The following is a 26,464-nucleotide window of genomic DNA, read 5'->3' on the forward strand; positions in this document are numbered from 1 at the left end:
AGAGAGATGGGTTTTAGGGAAAGATAACAGTGTCTGTTTTGGATATTGTAATGATTGGAATGACGCCACCTGCTGGAGACTTACTGTAGAAAAGTTCCGCCATGAAAGGAATGTCTTTGAGGGCAAGAACATGTGTCTTTTCTTTGGCGTCAGGAAGTGACGTTTGCTAGTGGGAGAAAGAAGGAGGAACCTGACGCTCTGACTCAGGCTCTTTCCTTTGGACTCTGGTGGAGAGCGGAGCTAGAAATGTGCTCTCCCTTTAATAGATAGATGAATGTAGGCCTCTCTCTCTTTACCAAATTCTTATTCTCTTTAATAAATGCTTAAAAGTCTAACTTTTGCTAAAGCTTATAATTTATTGGTGACCACTCATTAGATATTTTAGACAGACTAGCTAGAATTTTAGCCCTTAAAAATATGTTGAGTTTGAACCATCTCTGGATTCAATTCTTATTGAATGTCCAATAGGAAGTTGATCAAGGTGGACTGGTGCTCAAGAAAGAACTCCAGGATAGGTTTGCAGAGATGGGAATCACCCCATATATGCATATATTACACATTCACACATACATGCATATATAAAGGTATGTGATACGTACATATATGTGTACACATATGTACCTGTGTGCAGTGTAAACATACACATATACATGTATGTATACACATACACAGCACCCTCTGACTTGCTGGGAATATGTTTTACATATTTTTCCAAGTTGGCTAGCCAACACATAACCGTCTGCTCTTGGAAGAAAGTGAAGAGGCTCATTAATGAGTGCAATGCTAGTTCCAAAAACCCCTCACAAAACTAATAATAATAATAATAATAACAACAACAATAATAATAATAATGTGACTGAACATATCTGCTACATAAAATGAGATACCCTTGTACTAGCTCACCATCATAAAAGCAGGATTTCCCATCCTTCTTTTTCCCTCACCCTTACATATACTCAGTTGCCAAGTCTTTGTCAACTCTACTTCTGAAATATTTTTCACATGAATATTTTCCTTTCTACTCTTACCAATTCCAGTTCAGGCCATCAGAATGTTTAGTCTGAATTATTGTATAATATTCTCCCTTTACTGTAATTAGTTATTATTTTAGCTATTTAAATATATTTGATGTATTATATGTCTATTTTGTTATATTATGTTCATATATTATGTGATTACATTTAAAACATTGTAATTAATACTCTCCTTTCCTCTGATCATTTCTCTCTGTAATCCGTCCTTTGTGTAACTGACTAAATAATCTTTATAATGTAAAGGTCTGATCACATAACTTCCCTAATCATAAACCTTCTGTAGCTACCTGTAGTCTACAAAATAAAATCCAAACTTCTTAGCCGGGTATTCAAGGGTCTTGACCGTGTCACAGCATTTCTCTTGGTGGTGGCTAAAGTGGACCATTCACCATTTCTCAGTCTCATAATCCTGCTCTCTCCTACATTCATGGCTTTGTGCATGTTTCTCCTTTCCTGTGCTTGTCATGGAATCCCATCATTCTTTTCCTCCTATGCCTAGGTTGTGTCACCTTTTCCATAAAGCTTTCTTCAAATCCCCCGCCTAGAAGTGACTCCTCCCTTTTTTGTTTGATATAACCTATGCATTTAATAATTTTCTAACTTGTGTTAGTTATTTGTGTCCCTGTCTTAGAGTCATAGATCATAGATCTCGGGCTGGAAAGGATTGCAGAGGCCATCTTGTCCAATCTCCTCATTTTACAGATAAGGAAACTTAAGCCAAAGATTAGGTAGCTTGCCCAAAGTCATACAGGTTTTAAGTACCAGAGGTAGAATTTGAACCCAACTCCTTTGATGCCAGACCCAATGCTCTTTTCACTGTACTGTGCCTTATCCTTCCTACTGGATTATAAACTCCCTGAACTATAAATGGGCTATGTTCAGTCATTTATCATCATTGTTTATCCAGTGCCTTGCACGTAGTAGACACATGACAAATAATTGTTGAATTTGAATGTTCTTTAATTTTTCTCCCCAAAAGCAATCTTTATTGTCTGATTCAAACCTAACAGCATAGTAAAAGAAAAATTTTCAGTTATAATTCTTAAAATGCCTCTAGTTAGTCTATTGGTTAAGTATACATACCTTATCTTCTTGACTACGAAAATAATATAATGTTTTTCCTATGAGTGTACACCAAACTCTCTTAGAGTAGCCATGTTTCACCTGTAATTATATTACAAAAAAATTAAAAATTAATCTCAGAAATCTGACACCTCGAAATACATCTTTCCCTACTCTTTTCCCCCCTTTTTTCTTTTCTTTTTCTTTTTCTTTTTTTGTGGGGCAATGAGGGTTAAGTGACTTGCTTAGGGTCACACAACTAGCAAGTGTCCGAGGCCTCATTTGAACTCAGGTCCTCTTGAATTCAGGGCTGGTGCTTGATCCACTATACCACCTAGATGCCCCCCCACACACACACATCTTCCCTACTCTAATATTAAATGTATAGATTGGGAATCCAAAATTAGCCTATTTGGCCAAGGCACATATGTCTTGTAATTGATATTCCAAAATACTTAATACTAATTCCAAATACTGCTTTAAAAATATCTACAGCATTTTTAGTAGAATTAATAAAAAGGCCTCTTGTAAACATAAGAGAATACTCTAAATAAAATGTATACAGATTATCCAAGACTACTATTACTTTATTATCTATGCATGCTTTGAGAAAAATATTTTACCAAATTCCATATTAATGATTGAAAACATTTCTTATTTGATATATTCTTAAAAGTCCTTATATAGAATATTGACAGAGTAATTTGTTGCAAGATAAAGAAATTACCATACTTCAGCAATATTAATAGAAGAAAGCAAACTAGACAATTAAGCCCACAAATAGTCACCCTTTCATCTTTTAAACCTGTAGTTAAAAAAAATCCAAATAGTTCATCTCCTTAAAAGTTTGATGGATTGGAGCACTGCTTGGGCGGGGAAATACTTCATTTGGCTTGTGTTTGCTTTATTAAGCTTAGAAACATGTCTTTATAGATGTATGCTTGTGGCTTTTAATGGATTTTAGTAAATCATCATATAGAAGTAAACTTTATGGGGTGCTCTGATCATACTGGAAAGTCATGTGGCTACGGCCACCATGGCCTTGAAATGAACAATGCTTCTGGTAGCTCCTGTTTATGTAGCACTTTAAAGTTTGCAAAGTACTTTATATAAAATATCTCCTTTAAGTAGGTACTATTACTATCATCTTCATTTTACAGGTGAGGACACTGTATGTATTGGTTTTGCTGACTATGCTTCTTATTTGTTACAAGGATTTTTTTCTTTCTTTCTCTCAGTTTTTTTTTTTTTTTTTTTTGCAGAGCAGTGGGGGTTAAGTGACTTGCTCAGGGTCACACAGCTAGTAAGTGTCAAGTGTCTGAGGCCAGATTTGAACTCAGGTCCTCCTGAATCCAGGGCTGGTGCTTTATCTACTGTGCCACCTACCTGCCCCTTTCTCTCAGTTTTTAATGGTGATAGGGGGTTAGGGAGAGAGTTGGGAAGGGAGACGTAGCAATACTGATACCCCAAAAAAGAAGGCCACACAAACATTTTCCTATTAAAAATATTAAATAATTAGATAATATTATATAAGCAATAGCCTAATTTCTTATTTTTTTAAGTTTCAGAAAAAGCTAAAACAATAGAACAGGTATTAATTTTGGAAGAATTTTCCTAAAGGTTAGAGATCATCCGACCATTCTGGAGAGCAATCTGGAATTATGCCCAAAGGGCGATAAAGCTGTGCATGCCCTTTGACCCAGCAATTCCACTTTTGGGTCTTTTTCCCAAAGAGATCAGGGAAAGTGGAAAAGGACCCACATGTAAAAAAATATTTATAGCTGCTCTTTACGTGCTGGCAAGGAATTGGAAGTTGAGGGGGTGCCCATCCATTGGGGAATGGCTGGACAAGTTGTGGTATATAAATACAATGGAATACTATTGTGCTGTAAGAAATGATGAGCAGGAGGAGTTCAGAGAAACCTGGAGGGTCTTACGTGAGCTGATGATGAGTGAGATGAGCAGAACCAGAAGAACATTGTACACAGTAACATCAACATTGAGTGTTGATCTACTGTGATGGACTATGTTCTTCTCACCGATGCAATGGTACAGAAGAGTTCCAGGGAACTCATGATAGAAGAGGATCTCCAAATCCAAGAAAAAAAAAAAGAATTGTGGAGTATAGATGCTGAATGAACCATACTATCTCTTTTGTTTTGGGTGCTGTTGTTTTTTTCTATTTTGAGGTTTTTCATTATTGCTCTGATTTTTTTCTCTTATAACAGGACTGATGCAGAAATGGGATTAATGTTATTATGTGTATATATATATGTGTGTATATATATATGTATATGTATAGAGATATATAGATATAACCTATATCAGATTACCTGCTGTCTAGGGGAGGGGGGAGGGAGAAAAATCTGAAATTGTAAAGCATGTATCAGCAGAAGTTGAGAACTATCTTTACAATAATAAAAAAAAGAAACAAATAAAAGTAAAAAAAGAAAAAAGACTAGAGATCATCCCAAAGCTCATGACCTTGCATAACTCGATAGTTAAAAGAACAATTTGATTTCTTTTTTAAAAATAGTTTCTTTTCTAGGCATTACTGTACCCAGTGTGGCTGATAATAACTTGAATCAAATTAGTTACTAGCAGCATCTAACTTTCTCCATACACATTAATTTTAATCTTTTTTTGTTGTTGTTGTTAGGCAATTGGGGTTAAGTGACTTGCCCAGGGTCACACAGCTAGTAAGTATTAATTAAGTGTCTGAGGCCAGATTTGAACTCAGGTACTCCTGACTCCAGGGCCGGTGCTTTATCCACTGCACCACCTAGCTGCCCCACATTAATTTTAAATACTTGTTATTTGACCCCTTGAAAAGCCCTCTCCCCCAATCATTAGAATATTATACAGCAGGGTCATCTAGGGAAGCAAATAGCCGTCCAAGGCCAGGGTATTTAACATATAGTCTGAGGGCTACATTCTACCCTTGAAGGCGCTATGTGGAAATATGAAGAGTGAAAAAATATGGATTATATTTTTGTGATGAAAATGCAACGCTATGTCCTTTCGAAGCCCTAAAACAATATTGCTACATAGAGATAAGAAGCCATGTAGCAAAAAGGATGGAGGACTGGCCTTGAAGGAAGGAAGACCTGATTTCAAATCCTGCCTCTGATACAGCCCAGCTATGTGGCCATGGGCAGATCACTGAACCTCTCAGTGTACCAGGCTGAGACTATATAAAGCATGAGAAATTGCTGATGTATCCAAGGAGAGTTCCTACAATGGCAGCCTCCTACATCAATAAAATCATAGGTATGGACCAAAACAAACAAACACAAAAACAGATAGAACCGAGCAGTCATTAAACAAACATTATTAAGCACCTACTATGTGTCAGTCACTCTGCTATGTTCTGGGACACAAAGAAAGGTAAAAACCAGTCCCTACCCTCAAGGAGCTCACAGTCTAATATCAAGGATACCACATGCAAAAAACTATGGACAAGCAAGCTATATGTAAGATAGATATATAGATATATAGATATGTGTGTATGTATACACACACACACACACACACACTAAAGTGGAGACAAGAACAGAGGGAAGGCATAACACACATTTTTGCCCAATGGTCATTTCTAAGAAGTTCAGTGTCCAGAGATCCCACCTTGGTAAGCAACCCCTTGACTGTTGGTTTTCCATCAGGTTGGAGGAAAAGAGGATTGGCAGCTTGTACTCGAAGGACATTCTGTAAGACCTTAATCCATTCCTCTAATATATTAGGAGAATCTGCAGTCAGGTAGTAGGTACGTTTCTCAGTAGTCAACTAGAATGGGAGAATAAATAAGTCTTGAGAAATACCATAGGTTTCTTTATTTCTTTCTAAATCCATTCTTTTTTTCTTTTCTTTTTTCTTTTTTAGTGAGGCAATTGGGGTTAAGTGACTTGCCCTGGGTCACACAGGTAGTAAGTGTTAAGTGTCTGAGGCCACATTTGAACTCAGGTCCTCCTGAATCCAGGGCCGGCGCTCTATCCACTGCACCACCTAGCTGCCCCTAAGTCCATTCTTTAAACACAATCGCTTAACATGGAAACAAACTTACTACTTTACACCTTGGCCTTGAGGCCAAAAATAATATGCAAGAAGGACCTGTTTTGATTTGCCATGGTGTTAGTCCTCCCTATCCCTATCCCTAATCACTGTGTATTTTTAAAAATAGAATCTGATCTTTACATGTAACTGGAAAATAATAAAATACTTTCATGCTCAAAAAATAAATAAATAAAAAGGAATAAATGAATGAATGAATGAATATAGAATCTGCATTTAATGATCTGTGAACATTTTGAAAAGTAGTGTTTCACTGGAAAGGGCACTGGCCTTGAAGTCAGGAAGACCTTGTATGTATCCTCTGGCATATATTGGTTGTGTGATACTGGGCTAATCCTTCAACTTCTCACTTAATTACTCAGGACCCCTGACAGCTGTCTAAGACCATAAATTGCAGAGAAAGTAGTGACCTGCATTGGAACAGGGAGTTTCCACATTCAGGAGTTTCCTATACCAAGTAAATCACAGGTGTAGTTTATTTCCTTGTGAGCATTTTGCCTCCTAAAGGGTAGAAAGTAAGCCCATCAAGGGTAGGAATTATTTCACTTTGTATTTGTATCTCCAATTTCTAGGACAGGGCCCAGCACCTAGTAGGTACTTAATAAATGCTTGTTAATTGACTTATCAATGCATTCTTACTCTCTTTGTTGTGGCCATTTTTGTGAAAACGGCAATAACTAAATTCTTGTTCAATGTAAAACCAGGTTATTTTAATTTGAACAACAGGTGTTTTCAGACACCTTCAATAATAATAAACTATTGTGCACAGGACTCACTAACTTGTCCTTATACTACTACATCAGTACCTGGAATCTTGGGGACCCTTCTAAGCTTCCTAAGACTGAAATTCTAGAGTAATATTGGAGTAATAGTAATATTAGAAGACATTTCCTCGCACAGAATTTCCGGAAGGAACAAATTCTCTTTTGATGGGAGAGAGGTTCAGTGATTATAGAAATGTATATCTCTAGCTTGGGTAAAATTTAAAGGCACAACATGTTTCAAACACAGGGGCGAAATTTCTGCATCCTATATGGTTGCAGTTCATGTATTAACGAGATAAATCAACTCTCAACTTTTCATACTTAGCTTATCTACACCAGGAACTTTCCATATGCTTTTTTCCCCCCACATACAATTCTTTTTTTTTTTTTTTTGTGGGGCAATGAGGATTAAGTGACTTGCCCAAGGTCAAATAGCTAGTAAGTGTCAAGTGTCTGAGGCTGGATTTGAACTCAGGTCCTCCTAACTCCTTTTTTATCCACTGTGCCACCTAGCTGCTCCCTCCCTATACCCTTCTTTTTTTTTTTTTTTTAAGTGAGGCAATTGGGGTTAAGTGACTTGCCCAAGGTCACACAGCTAGTAAGTGTTAAGTGTTTGAGGCCAGATTTGAACTCAGGTACTCCTGACTCCAGGGCCATCTAGCTGCCCCCCCATACACTTCTAAAGTCACTTCCTCTACCCACCATGCTCCCCCAACGTGGTCAAGTCTTCCCTGTTGCTTTGTGCTTCTTTTTAGGTTCTTGTAGATAAATCCTCTATTGTTTGCCAATCAAGAAGATTATGCTTGCCTTCCTGGCCTTATTTTTTAGAACAATGGTGAGCAAACATTAAAGATATTTCAGAAAAAAGTATTTGAATTTAGGGGCAGTTAGGTGGCACAGTGGATAGAGCACCGGCCCTGGATTCAGGAGGACCTGAGTTCAAATCCAGCCTCAGATACTTGACACTTAACTAGCTGTGTGACCCTGGGCAAGTCACTTAACCCCAATTGCCTCACAAAAAAAAAAAAAAGTATCTGAATTTAAACCTTCCTCCCTAAGATGCTAACAGAAGCCTGCCTTTCTAGGGCCATACCTTCCTGTAGCAGACCTCGGGCAAGGCCAATCTTATTTCTTTCTTTTTGGGGGGGTGGGGTGGGAAGGAGGGGCGGGGAAATGAAGGTTAAGTGACTTGCTAGTCACACACAGCTAGTAAGTGTCAAGTGTCTGAGGCTGGATTTGAACTCAGGTCCTCCTGAATCCAGGGCCAGTACTTTATCTACTGAGCTGCCTAGCTGTCCCCAAGGCTGGTCTTCTTTCATATTACATAGGTGGTGTTCTTGTGCATATATCCAAGGGTCATGTCTATGAAGGCAGTATAATGTAGGGCAAGGGTTCTTAACTTGGGACTTACCTTGCATATAGTAGCAACTTAATAAATGCTTATTGATAGACTATTTTGTGAACTTAAATTTTTTTGATTATTCTACTTCAATATCATTGGTTTTCTTTGGATTCCTATATATTTTATTCATTTAAAATATTCCGAGAAGGAGGTCCCTAGGTTTTATCAGACTGCCAAAGGGGACCATGGCACAAAAAAGGTGGAGAATCCTTGGAAGAGTGGCCAGAGAGCTAGCTTCAGAGTCAAGGGTTCAAGTCCTGCTTCTGAAACACATGAGACCCTAGGTGAATCACTCATCCTCTCAATGCCCCTTGGCAACTCTCAGATGGCAGAGAAGGTTTCAATGTACACTGGTAGAGAGTTCTCTATGCCAATAAAATCACAGGATTAGTAGCATGATCCCATTCCATGAAAGGGACACCTGTTAGGTTAGTCCTATACCAAAACATCTCCCCTATCCTGGTCACAGTGCTTACCTATACCCCCGAAGACTTATTCCTTTGGGTTATTAATTATTTTTCCCAGACTTTTTCTCTTCAAGTGCAAATATTCCCAGGATAGGTAACATATTAAATTACACGAATGCTGTAATGTAAATTAATCAGATGCTTAATTTGCATGACAGCTTGAGGACACTGGGGACGAGGGTAGAGGAGAAAATAAAAGTGAAAAATGGAGATGTAAGGTGCATCAAAAGCCCAACTGTCCATTACATGATCTTATCCAAGTCTCTAGGACTTCAACATTGTTCTAGCATCAATGAACAGGAGAACCTGGCTGCATCAAATCACTTCTTCAAACAACAATTCAACACACATTTATGAAGATACCTTCTAGGTCAATGATCTGTGCCAGGTACTGGGAAAACAAGGACAAAAATCAAATGGTTGTAGGATCATAGATTTAGAGCTAAAAGGGATTGTAGATATCAAATCCACCCTACTAATTTTGGGGGGGGGCAGGGCAGAGAAGGGCAATGAGGGTTAAGTGACTTGCCTGGGGTCACACAGCTAATATGTATCAAGTGTCTGAGGCCGGATTTGAACTCAAGTCCTCCTGAATCCAGAGCTGGTGCTTTATCCACTGTGCCACCTAGCTGACCCCTCCCTACTAATTTTACAGGTGAAGAAACTGAGGCTTAGAAAGGTTAAGTGATTGTCCCAAGGTCTTACAACTAGTAAGTATCAGAAACTAGAAAGTCACCCACTGCATCTGGGGCCATCTCCAGTAATCGTGACCTATGTCATGCCACTGGACTCCTATGAGGAGGAGTGAATGAGGCCGACATCACCCTCCTGATCTTCATTGAGAATGAAGGACAAACAGGGGCAGCTAGGTGGCACAGTGGATAAAGTAATGACCTTGGATTCAGGAGGACCTGAGTTCAAATCCAGCCTCAGACACTTGACACTTACTGGCTGTGTGACCCTGGGCAAGTCACTTAACCTTCATTGCCCTTAAAAAAAAAAAGAGAGAGAGTGAAGGACAAACAACATTATCAGAGACTGGGTCTGAACCTAGTATAACGAACACAAATTTATATTCCCACTCCTCTTTTTGCACATATAATTGAGAGTTGATTCTACAGGATATAAAAATACTTAGACGATTACCTGAACTGTTTGTTTGTTATCTCCTCTAACGATATGACTTGACATACTAAGTTCGATATGGCCCTGGGGCTTTCTAATCACATCGCTCTGTATAAAAGAAAGAAAACCAAATTTAGTGTGATAACCTGCAATGCAACAAAAAAAAAAATTACTTTGTTGCCGTGGGTGTTCTATGAATGAAAAGGAATTCAGGGCTTGAGGTATAGTTTGTAGGATATATAATAAATAGCTAATGCCTCATACTCACCGGAGATTTGTAATAAAGTAATTCACCACCTTTAAGAACAAACCATCTCCGTTTCCAGGTCTTTACTTTACCACCCATTTTTAACAAATAGCCAGATTTTTCCAGGGGCTCCTAATTTTGAAAAGAGAAAGAGAAATTTCCTAAGTGTCTCAACTGTTAGACCCTCCTAAATTAAGGGGTCTATTAATATGAAAATATAATATCACTTGCTTACATTTTTTCCATTATCACTGGAAGAGGAACAAGTTTTGGGGAGCTTCTGCTCTGGTTCTGAATATTCTGTATCCGTTGAATAGGCATCAGGAGGAATGGCATAATCACTTTCAGAAGTTACGGAGGATAAAGACACACCTGATTGATTAATAAAACAAAGTGCATTTATGTTATACCTTAGGCTATCTCAACATGTGGCTGATTGCACAGTGGAAAACAACACTCATTGGCTTTGGAGTCAGAGAACCTGAGTTCAAATCATACCTCTGACAATCACTACCTGGCTGGTCTTGGGCAAGTCACTTGTTCTTGGGGTTCTATTTCCTCATCTGTCCAACAAGATTTACATTTACAGAGGAAACTAAGGCAAACAGGGTTAAGTGACTTGAACAAGGTCACATATCTAGTAAGTGTAAGAAGTCAGATTTGAACTCGCTGAGATGAGTCTTCCTGACTCCAAGCCCAGTGCTCTCTCCACTGCACCACCAAGTTGCCCTTTAAGTTTTAGTCACATCTATATAGAAGTGACTTTCCCAGAGTAACAAAGGCAGGCTATGCCTGATGTGGGACTTGAACAAAGGTCTGCCTAACTCAGAGGTCACCTCTCTATGCACTGCAGTATGATGCCTTTCAGGTAGGTATTATGGGTATGATTATTTCCACTTTACACAAGAAGAACTAAACCCCAGAGAGACTTGGCTCAGGATCACACAATTAGTGCCAGAAAGCATTCAAACTCTCATCTCTCCTGACTTAACATCCATCACTTTCCCATTTTAACATTCTGTCTCTTTGGGTGACATCACTTCATAGTCCTTCATGTGATATCATTTCATATCTAGCTCGGGTTCTCAACATAAGTTAAAGTATGGCCTCTAATTATTAAAAAAGTTCCTCTTGGCAAGCATTTTTACCCAGTTATTTTGACAGCTGGAAAAAGATGCCCGTAGTTATATTGTTGCTGGGCTGTCTCAGAGATCTTATTCTGCCACACACTTCATCCCACTCACTTTTTAAATATGTGATGCTTTTTAAAATAATGAGTTATTTTAAAATATGATCCAGTGTCATTTTCTTCTCCTCATATCTTAAGTTTAAAAAGCCACTTCCACACTGATTCATTTCCTTTAGAAAAATCTACTTCCACCTAGTAAGCTATATGTGCTGAATCAGTAAATAAAAGCAATCCCCACCCCCTTCATTGTGATGAAATATACTAAATTTTAAAAACTTGAATTTGGGCTCAACGTCAGACCCATACAACTGGGCTACTTATCCATTATCTTAGTAGGAGCTGATACAGAGTGTTTGCCAACATTCAAAGATCATGTTGTAACTTACTATCTCAGTAACATACACCATTACTGTTTCTTATTTGATATAAATTCATAATAGTTAAAATAACAACTAGTTTTTGAATAATGTTTTCACATGTGTTAATAGTTTTATGACCTATGGATTCTCATCTATGTAATCACATTTCACTGTAACATCTATCTATGTACCACATTTTATTGAAATTAATTAACAGTAACAGAAGACACATGCATTTAAAATGTGTACTGGCTGCCATTTTGTTAAGAAGAAAATACTGGATGAAAAATCACTTTGGATATGTTTTTCTGACTAAGTAGTATATCATACTCTGGAAATCATCAGAGAATAATCAAGAGATTAAATGAATGCCAAGCAATCAAGTTGAAAGAGAAACCATATTTCATCAGGTTAGTTATCTTAATTTACCACCACAATAACACTATGAAGAAAGTAGGGCGTTAACATGTTTCCATTCTACAGCTGATTAAACAGATATCAAAAGGCCAATGACTTTCTGAATGAAGGTCACACAATTGGTTTAGTGATATAATTATGATATCTCCAGTCTTTAATGTCTGAAAGTTTTTTCTATTATACTAAAGCAGAGATATCAAACATGTTACAATGTGACCTCAAATACCCCCTAGCGCAGGCTCAAACCAGATTAAAATGTAATTGGCAATTATTTTACATAAGAATAAAAATACAATAGAACATAGACAATGTTAATATGTGTTTTTTTTAAGTCAACATACAGCCCACAGATAATCTTATATACTATTTAGTGTCCCCTGTTTCTAGTTGAGTTTGACACCACTGTTAGAGGGCATCAAGCATGGATGGGTTCTGTTGGCACTGGAGGGGAATACCTAAACTGATGCAGTCACAGAGCCATTGGAGCTGGATGCTATAAAGTAGGCACATTGATAAAGAACTCTCATGCTATAGAGATTATAATCCCAATATATTTTGCAAATTATTTGGTGTTCAAGTAGAGGTGAGGTGTCTCCCCTGTTTGGGGGCTTCTTCTTACCTCGTTTCATGGCTCGAGGGCTCCCTGGCCCACTTCGACTTCGAGAATCTGATTCAGACGTCCGGGAGCTGGATCGGGAGCTGTCTTCCTCCTCAGATCCCGAGGAGTCATCTAAGAATGGGCTGTTGCTTATTTGGGTTGCCTTCTAAAGAAAAGTAGCACAACAATCTCACAAACATAAATATACATATTTATGTATCTTTCTATAGCTGTTTCCTCATGAGTACATGTACACACATATATAAATACACAAACACACAATACACAAGATAGTTTGGGTTTTTTGGTAAATTCAAGTCATGGAATAAAATTCTCTTAAGGCATTCACAAACCACTAATTTTGCCATTCTTTAAGGGGCATTTTTTAAAAGCCCACCCAATTTGAACTAAAAGAGGATTTTGTAGACATAAAAGGCCTTTAAAAATATGAATGTTGTCCACATCTGAATAAAATCATTTTAATTTCAAGCATATTTCAGGTTATTTGGGGAGAAGAAGCAAACCTGGCATGGATAGAAAGATCTTTCTAAATTTGAATTTCAATGACTACATCATTACTAATATGGTTTTTTAAAACAATGAATAATGGGAGGAAATGTACATGAGAACAATAGAAACCAACTCAGGCTTTGTAGTAGTCAATATCTTTTCCAGACATTTTCCATTGCTTCTATGTTCCAATCCACGAATGACAGATATGCTTTTCAAAGTCACACCCAAGGAAACATCAAGTTTGGAATCTAGAGCCTAAATAAAGGAGATTGTCCAGCATATTCACAACCACAACCATGTTTAATAATGACAATAAAGTTACCCCTTTCAGAGTTGTATACACTGGGGTCGTCATATCTTTGTAAATCAGAGATGTGTATAGTCCTGATGTAGAATAAGAAGGCATCAACAAAGAATCTGAAATCAAGAACAGAACGAATGTCAATTATGTATTGAAATGCCCTTGGGGTGGGGGAGGGGGATATCTTTCTTCTAAATGTGACAAAATTCAGAAAGAGCATGAATGTACATTGATGTAAGTGGCTCTTTACCAAGATTTCTACAGTGTGAACTACAGCACTTACAACCTGTAGCTTACACTTTCAGACTTGATTGTCCATTAGAGAGTATTGTTCAGTGTTTTTCATGTGGATGAGATCAGACTATAGGTTTGAGAGGTGGTACGTATTAATCCTCCTTCTTCATCTAGATTTAACTTAATGCTTTTTTCCTCTCTGTCTATTGCATTGACTCCCTCTTAACAAAGAAGGTGGTGAAAGAGAAAGTGTGCTTTACGCTTTGTTGTTCATTTTTAGTTGTGTCCAACTCTTCATGATTCCATTTGGGTCTTTCTTAGCAAAGATACTGGAGGAAATTTGCCATTTCCTTCTCTGGCTCCTTTTACAGAGGAGGAAACTGAGGCAAACATGGTATGCCCAGGGTCACATGGCTAGTGTCTAGGGCTGGATTTGAACTCAGAAAGATGAGTCTTTCTAATTCTAGGCTCAGCACTCTATCCACTGTGCCACCTAACAGTCCCATGCTTTATAGCAGTGTTCTATAATTGCAGGGATCTAGTTCTCCCCCATGGCCCCCTTCCCACTGCCCCACACTCAGGACAGCTAGGTGGCAGAGTAGATAAAGTGCTGGACCTGGAGTCAAGAAACACTGGATTTAGAATCAGGAGGACTCATCTCTATGAGTTTAAATACTGGCTGTGTGATCCTGGGCAAGTTGCTTCACCCTGTTTGCCTCAGTTTCCTCATCTGTAAAATTAGCTGGAGAAGGAAATGGAGAATGACTTCAGTATCTTTGCCAAGAAACCCCCAAATGGGGTCATGAAGAGTTGGATGCAACTGAAAATGATTGGACAACAACAAGAAGTTCTTCCCCCTACCTTTCTTCAGCTCACTTGGTTTCCCAGTCACAAGTTCCTCCTCTTTCTTTTTAACTCCCCCATCACAACCCTCCCTTGGATGCTGGAGTTTGTCTTGATTGTCTGCTTTCTCTCTAAGATAATACTCTCTTCTCTTCCTGTCCTCTCCTGTTTCTTTTTCTATTGAATTTAATGTATTGCTACAACAAACTTTGTGCACTCAACCCTTCTTTGGTTCAGATCAAAGTAAGGTTCTCTTCTACCTACCTCACCCTCCAAGTTTGTATATTCTTGATCTTACACAACCCAATCAGGTGAAATAGTTCTTTCCCTTTCCTACTCCTTTCTTCCTTTTTTTTTCCTTTTTTTTTTTTGGTGGGGCAATGAGGGTTAAGTGACCTACCCAGGGTCACACAGCTAGTGTCAAGTGTCTGAGGCCGAATTTGAACTCAGGTCCTCCTGAATCTAAGACTAGTGCTTTATCCACTGCACCATCTAGCTGCCCTCACCTTTCTTCCTTTATACATTTCCCATTTCCTTCCATTTTCTTTCTTTTATTAAGACTATAAAAACAGAGCCAAACTACCATCTGTTTGTCATTTAACTTCCTCTATGATTCTTGAGATATTAAGGTTCTCTAGGTATACTTGTTTCTTCTCCCCTTAAACTGTAATCATGTTCATCATCAGTCAGCCCCTCCCAAGTGCTCAGATGTATTTACTTTTCCGATTTATTCTTTATTCTTCTATTTATGTTTCTCTAGCTTCTGTGGAGCCCTAGTCTTTCAACAAGAATGCTTCAATAGTCTTTTATTCCATTACCCTCTCTGGTAGGTAACCTATTTTTGGATTTGGGCTGTAACATGCCTGAGAGTTTTCATTTTGGGTTTTCTTTCTGGAGGCGAACAGTATATTCTTTCTCTTTTCCCTTTGCCCTCTGGTTCTATCCAATCTGGGCAGTTTTTATTTATGATTTTTCAAAACATAGTATCTAGGATTTTTAGGGGGTCATGGTTTTCAGGTAATCAGGTGATTAAATTACATTTTCTCCCCTTTTTCAATCTTTTCATTTATTCCACTATTTCTTCTTGTGCCTCATGAAATCATTCATTTTCATTTGGTCCATTGTAATTTTCAGGGAGTCTATCTTGGATAAATTTTACCACATTCTACTCTAAGCCATGAATTCTCCTTCTAAGTTTTACCTCCATAGCCTTAATTTTATTTATAATCACTTGCTTCATTTCTGTTTTTGAAATAGATTTTATTGCTATCTTTTGTTTATATCACCTATATTCTTACTCCTTACTGCTCCCAAAGAGCCATTCCTTATAACAGATATATTTTTTTAAAAAATTTTTGCAGAGCAAGAGGGTTGAGTGACTTGCCCCGGGTCACACAGCTAGTAAGTGTCAAGTGTCTGAACCAGATTTGAACTCAGGTCCTCCTGAATCCAGGGCCAGAGCTTTAACCACTGTGCCACCTAGCTACCCCCAGATAGTTTTTTTTTGTTGTTGTTGTTTTTGTGAGGCAATTGGGGTTAAGTGACTTGCCCAGGGTCACACAGCTAGTAAGTGTTAAGTGTCTGAGGTGGGATTTGAACTCAGGTCCTCCTGAATCCAGGACCAGTGCTCTATCCACTGAGCCACCTAGCTGCCCCGATAATTTTTTAAAAGACAAAAAAAGCTAGCTGAAGTTTCTCTTGGGGGTGGGGTAGGAGTGGGGATTAGTCACTGTTCAATCTGGTGCTCAATTTAGATCTCTGCTGGAGTAAAATTGGGAGGGCGAGGCTCTGATACTTTCTATGAGACTCTCTTATAGAAGACTGGAACCCTTTCCCTTCTATTTGTGCTTAAATTTGCCTCCTTTTAAATCTACCCCCTGATTCAAATCCTGTTTTTTGGGGACAAATGGACTAGGATGATCTTTTTCTTTTTTTTTCCTTTCCTTTTCTTTTCTTTTTTTGCTTTTTGCAAGGCAACGAGGGTTAAGTGACTTGCCATGGGTCACGCAGCTAGTAAGTGTCAAGTGTCTGAGGCTGGATTTGAACTCAGGTTCTCCTGAATCCAGGGCTCTGCAATACAGGGATATTTGGCCTCCTTGCTTCTCCCCACCCTCCAGGGCAATGAGGGTTAAGTGACTTGCCCAGGGTCACACAGTTAGTAAGTGTCAAGTGTCTGAAGCCTAGTTTGAACTCAGGTCCTTCTGAATCCAGGGCTGGTGCTTCATCCACTGTGCCACCTAGCTGCCCCTGATGAATCCTTTTCTACAAGGCAGCCCCTGAAACACTTGCGGAGAGCTCTCATGTCATTTCTTCTGCAAGGAAACCATCCCTGTTTCCTTTGGATGATCCTTACACGGCATGAATTCAAGGTCCTTTACCATCCACAACCTCCTCTGCATGTCCTCAGTTTATAAGTGTCTTTTCTAAAATCATATGCCTAAAACTGAACACAACACTACAAATGTGGTCAGGCCAGAGAAGGTGTGGTGTGTGATTATAACCTTCTTTGTCCTGGAAGCTATGCCTCTTTTAATGAAGACTAGGGCAACTAGGTAGTACAGTGGCTAGCCTGCCAGGACTAGAGTCAAGAAGACTCCTCTTTCTGAATTCAAATCTGGATTCAGATACTTACTAGCTGTGTGACCTTAGTCCGGTCATTTAACCTTGTTTGCCTCGGTTTCCTCATCTATAAAATGAGATGGAGAAGGAAATGGCCAACCACTCCAGTATCTCTGACAAGGAGACCCCAAATGGGGTCACAAGGGGTGGGACAAGACCAAAAACAAGTGAACAACAACAACAAAAGATGACACTAATTTTTTTGGCCCTCATATTATATTGTTAACTAATTTTAAGTTCTCAGATATTTTTCCAAACTTGTCCAACTATGTTTCCCCAGGGTCCTTGTGAGATTGATTTTCTTTCTTTTTTCTTTTTTTTTTTTTTTGGTGAGGCAATAAGGATTAAGTGACTTGCCCAAGGTCACACAGCTAGTACGTGTCAAGTGTTTGAGGTCAAATTTGAACTCAGGTCCTCCTGAATCCAGGGCCGGTGCTTTAACCACTGCGCCACCTAGCTGCCTTGATTGATTTCCTTTTAACCCAGGCTTAAGACTCTATATTTATCCGCAATAAATTTCATCTTATTTGATTCAGCCCAGTGATTTAGCTTGTCAAGATCCTTTTGGAACTTCTGTCACCAATGTGTTAACTAAGCTTCCCAATTTTTTACCATCTGCACATATGATAACCTTGATCTTCACACCTTGATCCAAGTCACTGATAAAAATGTTAAACAGCACAGAGGTATTCCACTGGTGCTACCCTTCTAAACTGACATGGAACCATTAACGCCAATCCTTTAGATACAGCCAACCCAGCCATTCAACTCCCTTCTGAATCCTCCTAATTAAATTATCCTGAAACATATATTATCTCCATCTTTTTCACAATTACAGCAGGAAAGACAACGAATTGGAGTGAATCTTTGGTTGGAATTCCGAGTTTACAGCTCTAAATTGGAAAGGATGGACTTTAACATGTACTCTAAAAAAAAATAATAACAAGATAATTTTCTGGAAGTTTGTACCCTTCTGTTGTCTATCCTAGTGGTGGTGTATTCTCTTAGGTAAACCCACAAAACCTTTAGCAAATTGCACAAGGTATACAAATGAAAATCACTTACTTTTATTAATATTATCTGTACTGAAGACTTCAGACATTCGAATGCCTGATTTGGCCACAGCATAAATCCTGCTTTCCTAGTTTAAAGACAAAGGTTTGAATTAGGGTATTTGGTGATATTTGATACTCAAACTTCCCTTCATTTATCATTCTGTAGTATTAGTATTGTAATAGTATTGTCAATTCTAAACAAAATATACTACTTTGAGGGGGTACATATGAAGGCATTTTTATTGGTTATTTAATGAATAATACATTATATTTATTTTCTGATTTCTGATTAATATTTTTTAAAATCATAAAAGTATTTTATTATTTTCTAGTTACATATAGAGATAGTTTTCAACATTTGTTTTTTATAAGATTTCTAGTTCCAAATTCTTCTCCCTCCATCCCTCCCCCTTCCCCAAGACAGCAAGCAATCTGATATAGGTTATATGTGTACAATCATATTAAACATATTTCTGCATTAGTCATGCTGTGAAAGAAAAATCAGAACAAAAGGGAAAACCCACCAAAAAGAAAAACAAAAAAAGTAGAAATAGTATGGTTCAATCTGTATCTAGATTCCACAGTTCTTTTTTCTGGATTTGGAGAGCATTTTCCATCATGAGTCCTTTGGAACTATCTTGGACCATTGTATTGCTGAGAAGAGTCAAGTCTTTCTGATTAATAGTTTAAAATTTTCTCTAAGGATAGAAAAACTTAGAGAAGGCATTTATAGCTACTGATTATTTTAGAATCTCTATAACTCATAAGATAAAAAGAAAATTAAAATTAAAATGGCTCTGATATGAAATGAAAAGCATAACCAAATTATATTCAAGTAGCTATTTCAAGTAGCTATGTCAGTTAATAAACATTTATTAAGGACCTACTATGTGCCAGGAAGTGTGGCAGCAGGAGATATAAGTAAAACCAAAGGCAGTCCCTGCCTTCAAAGAGCTTACAATCTAATGGAAGAAGTCACTACACAAAAGAAAGCTTAAAAGAGTTGGGAGTAGGTGCCTAACTCATGGCAGGCAAGATGGAGAGGTCCAAAAACAGTATAGTTGTTGGGAAATGGGGAGAAGACTGTGCTAAGTCCTGCCCTGCTTTAAATGGAGGCCTAGGAGCTCATGATCCTGCCCTCTAGTCAGAAAATCTAGTCAGAGGGACAGAGATTACTGATGAGATGTGAGTACCAAGGCAGGTTCAATCTTGCAGGACAATGAGACTTCCCAGTGATGAGTGTCTTAGGGAAGGAAGGCATGGCAAGGTCCACGGACATCCAAAAGCAGTGTAACTGGTGAGGAATGGGAAGAAGATTGTGCCTAGTCCCTTCCTTAAATGTGCTAAGTCCTGAAGACACAAAGACAAAAGAGCTTAAATTCTAATGAGCGATACTACATAAACATCTATATGTTTCTATGTCTGGCTCTCTGGCTGTATGTATAGAGATAAAAGACACATACAAAGCAGAAAAAAGGTAACTAACTTTGGATAGGAAGACACACGAGCATCCTGGGGTTGGGGGGAAGGGAGACTAGCAAAGGCCTCATGTAGAAGGTGGCGCATGAGCTGACTTTTTAAGAAAACTAGGGATTCCCAAAAAAAGCATCTCAGACATGGAACCCCCATCCAGTGCAAAGAAGATGGAATGTTGGGTCTGAGGAACAACAAGTCAGCCTGCAAGGCTGACCCTTAGAATGAAGAGAGGGGAATAAGTGTAAGACCAGAGAGGTAGGAAAGGGTGAAATTGTGAAGAGCTTTAAATACCAAGAGATTAGTTATTCTTAATTTCTATCTGAGTAAAAGAAAAAAAAAAGCAAACTAAAGATCTGATTCAAGGTTTGCAAGGGAAAAAAAAAGCAATAAGTAGTAGTAAGTTTAAAAAAAAAAAAGAGGTAAGAGTCGGGTGGATACCTGGGAAGACACATTATGGTGATGATGAAGAAGTTTAGAGAGTGAGGCAGAGGTTACATTCAGTGGAAAGAATATTGACTTTGATGTTAGAGGAGCTGGGTTTTAATCTTGGCAGCACTTATTACCTATGTGACCTTAGAAACCTCTAAGTTTCCTCATCTATAAAATGATGGGAACGGGTCTCCCTCCAAGTTTCCTTCCATCTCTAAACCTATGCTTTTAGTCTAAAGGTAGGTTGGTATTTTTATTTTGCTTTCTTTCTTTTATGGAAAAAAAAGATCATAAAACTCTGGAAAACCCCATTTTCGATATTTAAGCTGCTAAGAAGCACTTGCAAAGCAGAATTACTTCTCCAGGATGAGGGAAAGAAGAGCAAGATGAAGGGCAATGAGGAAACAGGAGCAGAAAAAACAGTTTAACATAATCAATTCCAAAGCCTCATCTACCATCTTGGGAAAGTATACATAGTTAAAAGGGTCAGAAACACAGAAGGACATTGCCTAGGGGGTGGATAATTGGGATCTTAGCATCATATTCAAACATATTTCCCTGTGCCATCCAGTATTTAATTCTATATTATAGGTGGATTCATGGTGGTCTAGATGCAAAATACATTGAAATTAAAGGTTGAATTCAAAACAAGTTAAGAGTGGACAACCTTCTATTTCTCCATGAATGTACTGTATTTGTACAAAGGAAATCATGTTGTCTTAAAGAACTTAAAATTTAATTAAGTGCTCAATTTATCTAAAAATCTAACAAAGCTCTCCCAGATGCCATTTTTAGGGTTGTTTTTTTAAATAATAAATATTTTTATTTAAAGTTTTGAGTTCCAAATTCTATCCCTCTTTCCCTCTCTCCCTTGCACCCTCCCAGAGGCGGTAAGCAAGCAAATACAGGTTATACATGTGCAATTATTATAGGGTTGATTTTAATGAAAGTATTTTATGATACTTAATGTGTGTCCAATGAGTAGACAGAAGAAATTGAATTGGATTACATTTAAAAAACTCTTTTTAAAAATCCAAAGGTATCCTCTATTACAAAAGCTAATCTTTATCAGTGGAAGCAAGTTCCTTTTACCAGAACAGATTAGCAAATATTTTCTAAATTATAAAGTTGCCTGGGGACAATGAGTGTGACTTGGTTACAGTCACCCAGCCCCTATGTGTCAGAGACAGGACTTGAACGGAGGTTATCCTGACTCCAAAACCAGTTTACCATCCTCTGCATCAGAGGTCCATGGACTTGGTCTATGGATAGATGTGAGGGCAGGGGAAAGTCTATGAACTTGGACGGGGGAAAAAACTACATTTCTATTTTCACACAGTGAAATTTGGCATTTCTTTCCATTATAAATCAAAAACCACAACATTATTCTGAGAAGGGGTCCGTGGACTTCACCAGATTGCCAAAGGGGCTCAAGACACAAAAAAAGATTCTAGCTCTTTGCCAAACTGCCTCTAAGCTCATCTTTTATAATACCCATATCCTCCCAATAAAGCTACATGGCTACCAATCATGGGATACCATGATCTCAGAAGAACCACAATTCCAAATGAGCCCAAGGGAAGTGGAAATCTGCATTGTAGGTTTGAATAGGCTGAGCAATGAGGCAACTAGATGGCACAGTGGATAAAGCACTGGGCCTGGAATCAGAAACACTCATCCTCATGAGTTCAAATTCAGCCTCAGACTTCCTAACCCCATTTGCCTTAGTTTCCTGAGAAGGAAATGGCAAACCACTCCAGTATCTTTGTCCCAAACACACCCAAATGGGGTTGGGAAGAGTTGGACATGTCTGAACAACGGCATATGACAACAACATATTATCTATGATGACTTTTCCATGAAAAGGGACATCAGAGTCACCATAAAGAATATGAATGAATAGAAAAGGAAATGAATTGATACCATAGCATGAGCAAAGGATGGACAACCCAAGTCTTGCAACAAGGCTCTCCAATACCTTGGATAGATTCTCTATGGATCATTTAGAGAAAGACGTGGATGCTAATTCTAGTCCCTTTCCCTCTTGATTATCCCCAATTTATCCTGTCTATATAGGACATAGTTTATACATAGTTGCTTATGTGTCATCTCCCTCAATAGATTGTGAGTAGTTCCACTGAAAGCAGGATTATTTTTTGCCTCTTGTTTTATCCCCAGTTCTTAGCACAATGGCTGGAACACAGTAGGCACTCAATAAATGTTTGCTGACTGATTGACAGGAATCTCCAAGACAAGAAGGTATGGAGGGAGTGGTACTTAAAATCTGTACCAGTGGAGGGAATGAATAGATATTATAAGATTTTATAAGATATAGATATTATAAGATATAGATTCTACATCTATATAGTAGATATAGATCAGATTACCACTCTCCGATGGATCTCTATAAATAGATGTAGATATCCAGAGACTGATAATATCTATGAAATTGTTAATCCATTATATAGATTACATCTATAAATTTATCATCTATAAAAGATGATAGATATTTTATAGAACTCTTGTATAGAGATACATGATAGAGCTATCATCGATAGATCATAGATTTATCTAAATACCTAGTACAGTAATTCCGAACTTACCAAAAAGCATCAGGTACCCAGATACTGTATTCTGAATTGCTATTACATTAAGTTTTTCAAAATGCCAGAATAAATGAAGTTTTAAGAAAAGGCATAATGGTAAATAAAATTAAACCTGAAAATCAGACTAACTTAATGCATGTGAGAAAGAAAGGGCACTGTGGGGGAGGCACACACAATGTAATAATTACCCAGGAAGGAAACCGATGAAGTGGGGGAGTTGGAGGTTTGCCTCCAGTTGCCTTCTTTGTGGCTGAATCACACATTTCTGAATCTTCTAAACAAGGTGCTTCGGGGGAGTCATAGGAAAACACTCCATCATCATAACCAACATCCATTTTTTCTATGCTCTCTGGGCTGTCTCCATCGACTAGATCAATGTCTGTTTCCTGAGGTCTGAGGGGTCGGATCATGCTTATAGCGTTTCTGTTTCTGCCAAACATCCGATCAGAACTTAACTGGGGCTGACTTAAATGTCTTTTGGCCAAAGCGACACTTATACTGAAAACATTAGGAATCCTTAGCTTTGCAGAGGGCAGATTTGAGGCAGGATGGAATGGCATCGAACGCTGACGTCCTTCTGTGGGCAGCAGGCTGGGATTCTTGGGTGCTAAAGCCGGGGTTAAAATAGGACTTGGGGTGTTGGGTTCACTGGATGAAGATGAATAGTCCAGTCTCTGGCACTGAAATTTCTTGTTCAGTTCATCTGAAAAACTGTCTTTCCCTTTTTTATTTCGTGATTCACAATTTCCCTTTCCACTTGTACTATTCTGAGCCTTCCATTGTGCTTCCTGTTGCCAGGAATATAACTTCTTGTGCTCAGTTCTCTTAATGCCAAAACTCTCATCTTCAAATAAGGAACTGCTGTCATCAGAGGCTGTCAGATACATTTCGCTTCCCATTCTGCTGTACCTGGTGCTCTCCTCTGAAGTGTGGCTAGAAAGGGTCGAGTCACACCTGGATTTCGACCTTCCTTTGCTTTTTTCCTCCTCATCAGAACTCCAGTCACAGGAATTCTTTGATGTGTCTTTGACAACATCTACACCTTGTAGGGCATAACTTGTCTCTGTCACCCCATTCTGTTCCAAGCCACGGGAGTTCTGCTGCAAAGACCTCTGACCTTTGTTGTGTTCTTGTCCTTGGCTACCAAGGGAAGTTTCTGGGATGTCCATTTCTAGGAAAGAAAACATCAACTTGGCGAGTTGTCTCTTTGTAAATTGTTTTTTCTATAATTGCTCTTCAGTAACTAGCAGTTTGGTACAAATATAGTTACTATAAAATTAAACTCGGTTATTCTTTTTTTTTTTTTGGTGGGCAGTAAAAGTTAAGTGACTTGCCCAGGGTTACACAGCTAGTAAGTGTCAAGTGTCTGAGGCCAAATTTGAACTCAGGTCCTCCTGAATCCAGGGCCAGTGCTTTAGTCACTGCACCACCTAGCTGCCCCTCGGTTATTCTTTTTTACATAAGCTTATAAATTATGACACTTAAAGAGAGCATCACCTCTGACCATATGGGATAACTGAAAGAAGGCAGTGGTAGCAAAGGAATTGCATTTAATGGAGAAACAAGTCCCTAAAGAAAGCTTTCGCACAGAAGATAAGCTAGTGAGAGATTCAAAACACAGGCAAGTTTTTATAAGTTTAAAAGTAAATCATAATAGCCAGTAAATACCTTCTACATGATTTCCTCCTGAGAACTCGGGTTCTTTAGATGATATCTTGCTTATTTCTTCTGATTTAATTACTTGTTGAGGACTCTTTGCTCTGGATAAAAAGCATCCGAAGGTCAAACTGCTTAGACGTTGGCCTTCTGAAGGCTTTGGTGGGGAGGTGGTAGATAGTTTCTTCCCTTGAACTTCTGCAATAAAATAATTGAGAATTATCATATGTTGGGGGCGGGTAGGTGGCGCAGTGGATAAAGCACCGGCCCTCGATTCAGGAGTACCTGAGTTCAAATCCGGCCTCAGACACTTAACACTTACTAGCTGTGTGACCCTGGGCAAGTCACTTAACCCCCATTGACCCACAAAAAAAAAAAAAAAAGAGAGAGAATTATCATATGTTCTACCAATGAGTAGCACATAAGTCCAAGGCTTACAGACATTTGGATAATTCTCTTCACTATCCAAGGGGGAAAAAAATCTAAATTCCATTCTTTATACCAGAAGATTTCTTTATGTCAAACACCACCTACAAATCATGTAGCCTATAAAAATACTATATTTTAAAATTGTCATATATTCAAAATGGTTTTTTTAAAAGTTTAGAGGTAAAGAATGTGGCACTTTTATAAAATATTGGCCTTGACAGAAAAGTAGATTACTGGGGCAGCTAGGTGGCACAGTGAATAAAGCACCGGCCCTGGATTCAGGAGGACCTGAGTTCAAATCCGGCCTCAGACACTTGACACTTACTAGCTGTGTGACCCTGGGCAAATCACTTAACCCTTATTGCCCCGCAAAAAAAAAAAAAAAAAAAAAAAAGTAGATTTACAACCTGCCACTATAAGCTGCAAGCATATAATAACATTAAGACCAGCAGAGTACAACTGGAACCTGCTTAGTCAATAATCCTAGCACCCAAGAGTAGGCGAGCAGGGGATAAAAAAGTGATGTGCATCTTGGCTACTAAGGTAACCTGGGAAGAAATGGCTTCAAAGTGGAAGCAAAATCTACTAAAGTCCTAATCCAATGCCTCATTGTGGCACAGAGGAACCTCCAGGTTCTCAAAAGCTAGGCCATGTTTTGGCCTTCTGAATCCTATGAAGAAGACAGAGGGAGCAGACTGGTTTATTCTGTCAGTGAAGACAGACTCTCTAAGCTGCCTCTCTGCAGAAAGAAAGGGAGACAGAGGACAAGATAAGGGTTCTTCAGTTGAACTTGGAGTTAGAAACACCCAGCTTTAAATGGTGCATCAGCTCTTAGCTATGTAATTCTGGACAAGTCACTGACCCTCTTTCTCTTTGCCTTAGTTCTTCATCTGTAAAATGAAAGGAATGACCTCCATGGCTCCTCGGGGCCCTTATACTTCTAAATCTATGATCTCATGATGAGGAAATCACCTAATTATGAGCTTGACTCATCGGCAATGGCAGGCAGCACACCACAGTTTGCTAAGCATCTAAACTACTTTTCTACCCTTTGCCCCTGAGGATACTTCTCCCCCTACTCTTGGCAGCTCCCTTTTAGGTGTCATCTTCCCCCATTAGAATAGAAGCTCCTTGGAGGCAGCTAGGTGGCGCAGTAGATAGAGCACTGGCCCTGGATTCAGGAGGACCTGAGTTCAAATCCAGCCTCAGACACTTGACACTTACTAGCTGTGTGACCCTGGGCAAGTCACTTAACCCCAACTGCCACACACACACACACACACACACACACACACACACACACAGAATAGAATCTCCTCAAGGGCAGGAATTGTCTTTTTCTTTGTATTTGTATACCAATACTAAGCACTGTGTCTGACCCAGAGTAAATACTTAATAAATGCTCTATCCATCTGTTACCATAAGAAAAGTTTCCAAGGAATTTATGTCTTTTCTCTGGGAGAACCAGACCCAGAGGTCTGATTAACTTAAACATGCACTGATAATAACTTAAGGTGGTCAAGAGGGCACCACACAGCATTCAGATATTTTATTTGTGATTATTCATTTAA

The 26,464-nt window shown here is 38.6% G+C and overlaps 1 protein-coding gene across 1 annotated transcript in view; it reads right to left on the bottom strand.

Annotated features, from left to right (window-relative positions):
* Positions 1-26,464, bottom strand: part of PLEKHH2 (pleckstrin homology, MyTH4 and FERM domain containing H2) — a 117,386-nt gene that overhangs the window by 39,019 nt on the left and 51,903 nt on the right. The window contains exons 7-16 of the mRNA XM_043981296.1: positions 24,477-24,662; positions 22,997-23,979; positions 18,308-18,383; positions 13,568-13,662; positions 12,754-12,898; positions 10,405-10,541; positions 10,191-10,301; positions 9,944-10,030; positions 5,721-5,879; positions 2,118-2,198 (exon numbers count right to left, since the gene is read on the bottom strand). Coding sequence (XP_043837231.1) covers positions 2,118-2,198; positions 5,721-5,879; positions 9,944-10,030; positions 10,191-10,301; positions 10,405-10,541; positions 12,754-12,898; positions 13,568-13,662; positions 18,308-18,383; positions 22,997-23,979; positions 24,477-24,662 — 2,060 coding nt within the window. The remainder of the gene's footprint in view (positions 1-2,117; positions 2,199-5,720; positions 5,880-9,943; positions 10,031-10,190; positions 10,302-10,404; positions 10,542-12,753; positions 12,899-13,567; positions 13,663-18,307; positions 18,384-22,996; positions 23,980-24,476; positions 24,663-26,464) is intronic.

Source organism: Dromiciops gliroides, chromosome 2, assembly GCF_019393635.1.
Source record: "Dromiciops gliroides isolate mDroGli1 chromosome 2, mDroGli1.pri, whole genome shotgun sequence".
Lineage (NCBI taxonomy): Eukaryota > Metazoa > Chordata > Mammalia > Microbiotheria > Microbiotheriidae > Dromiciops > Dromiciops gliroides.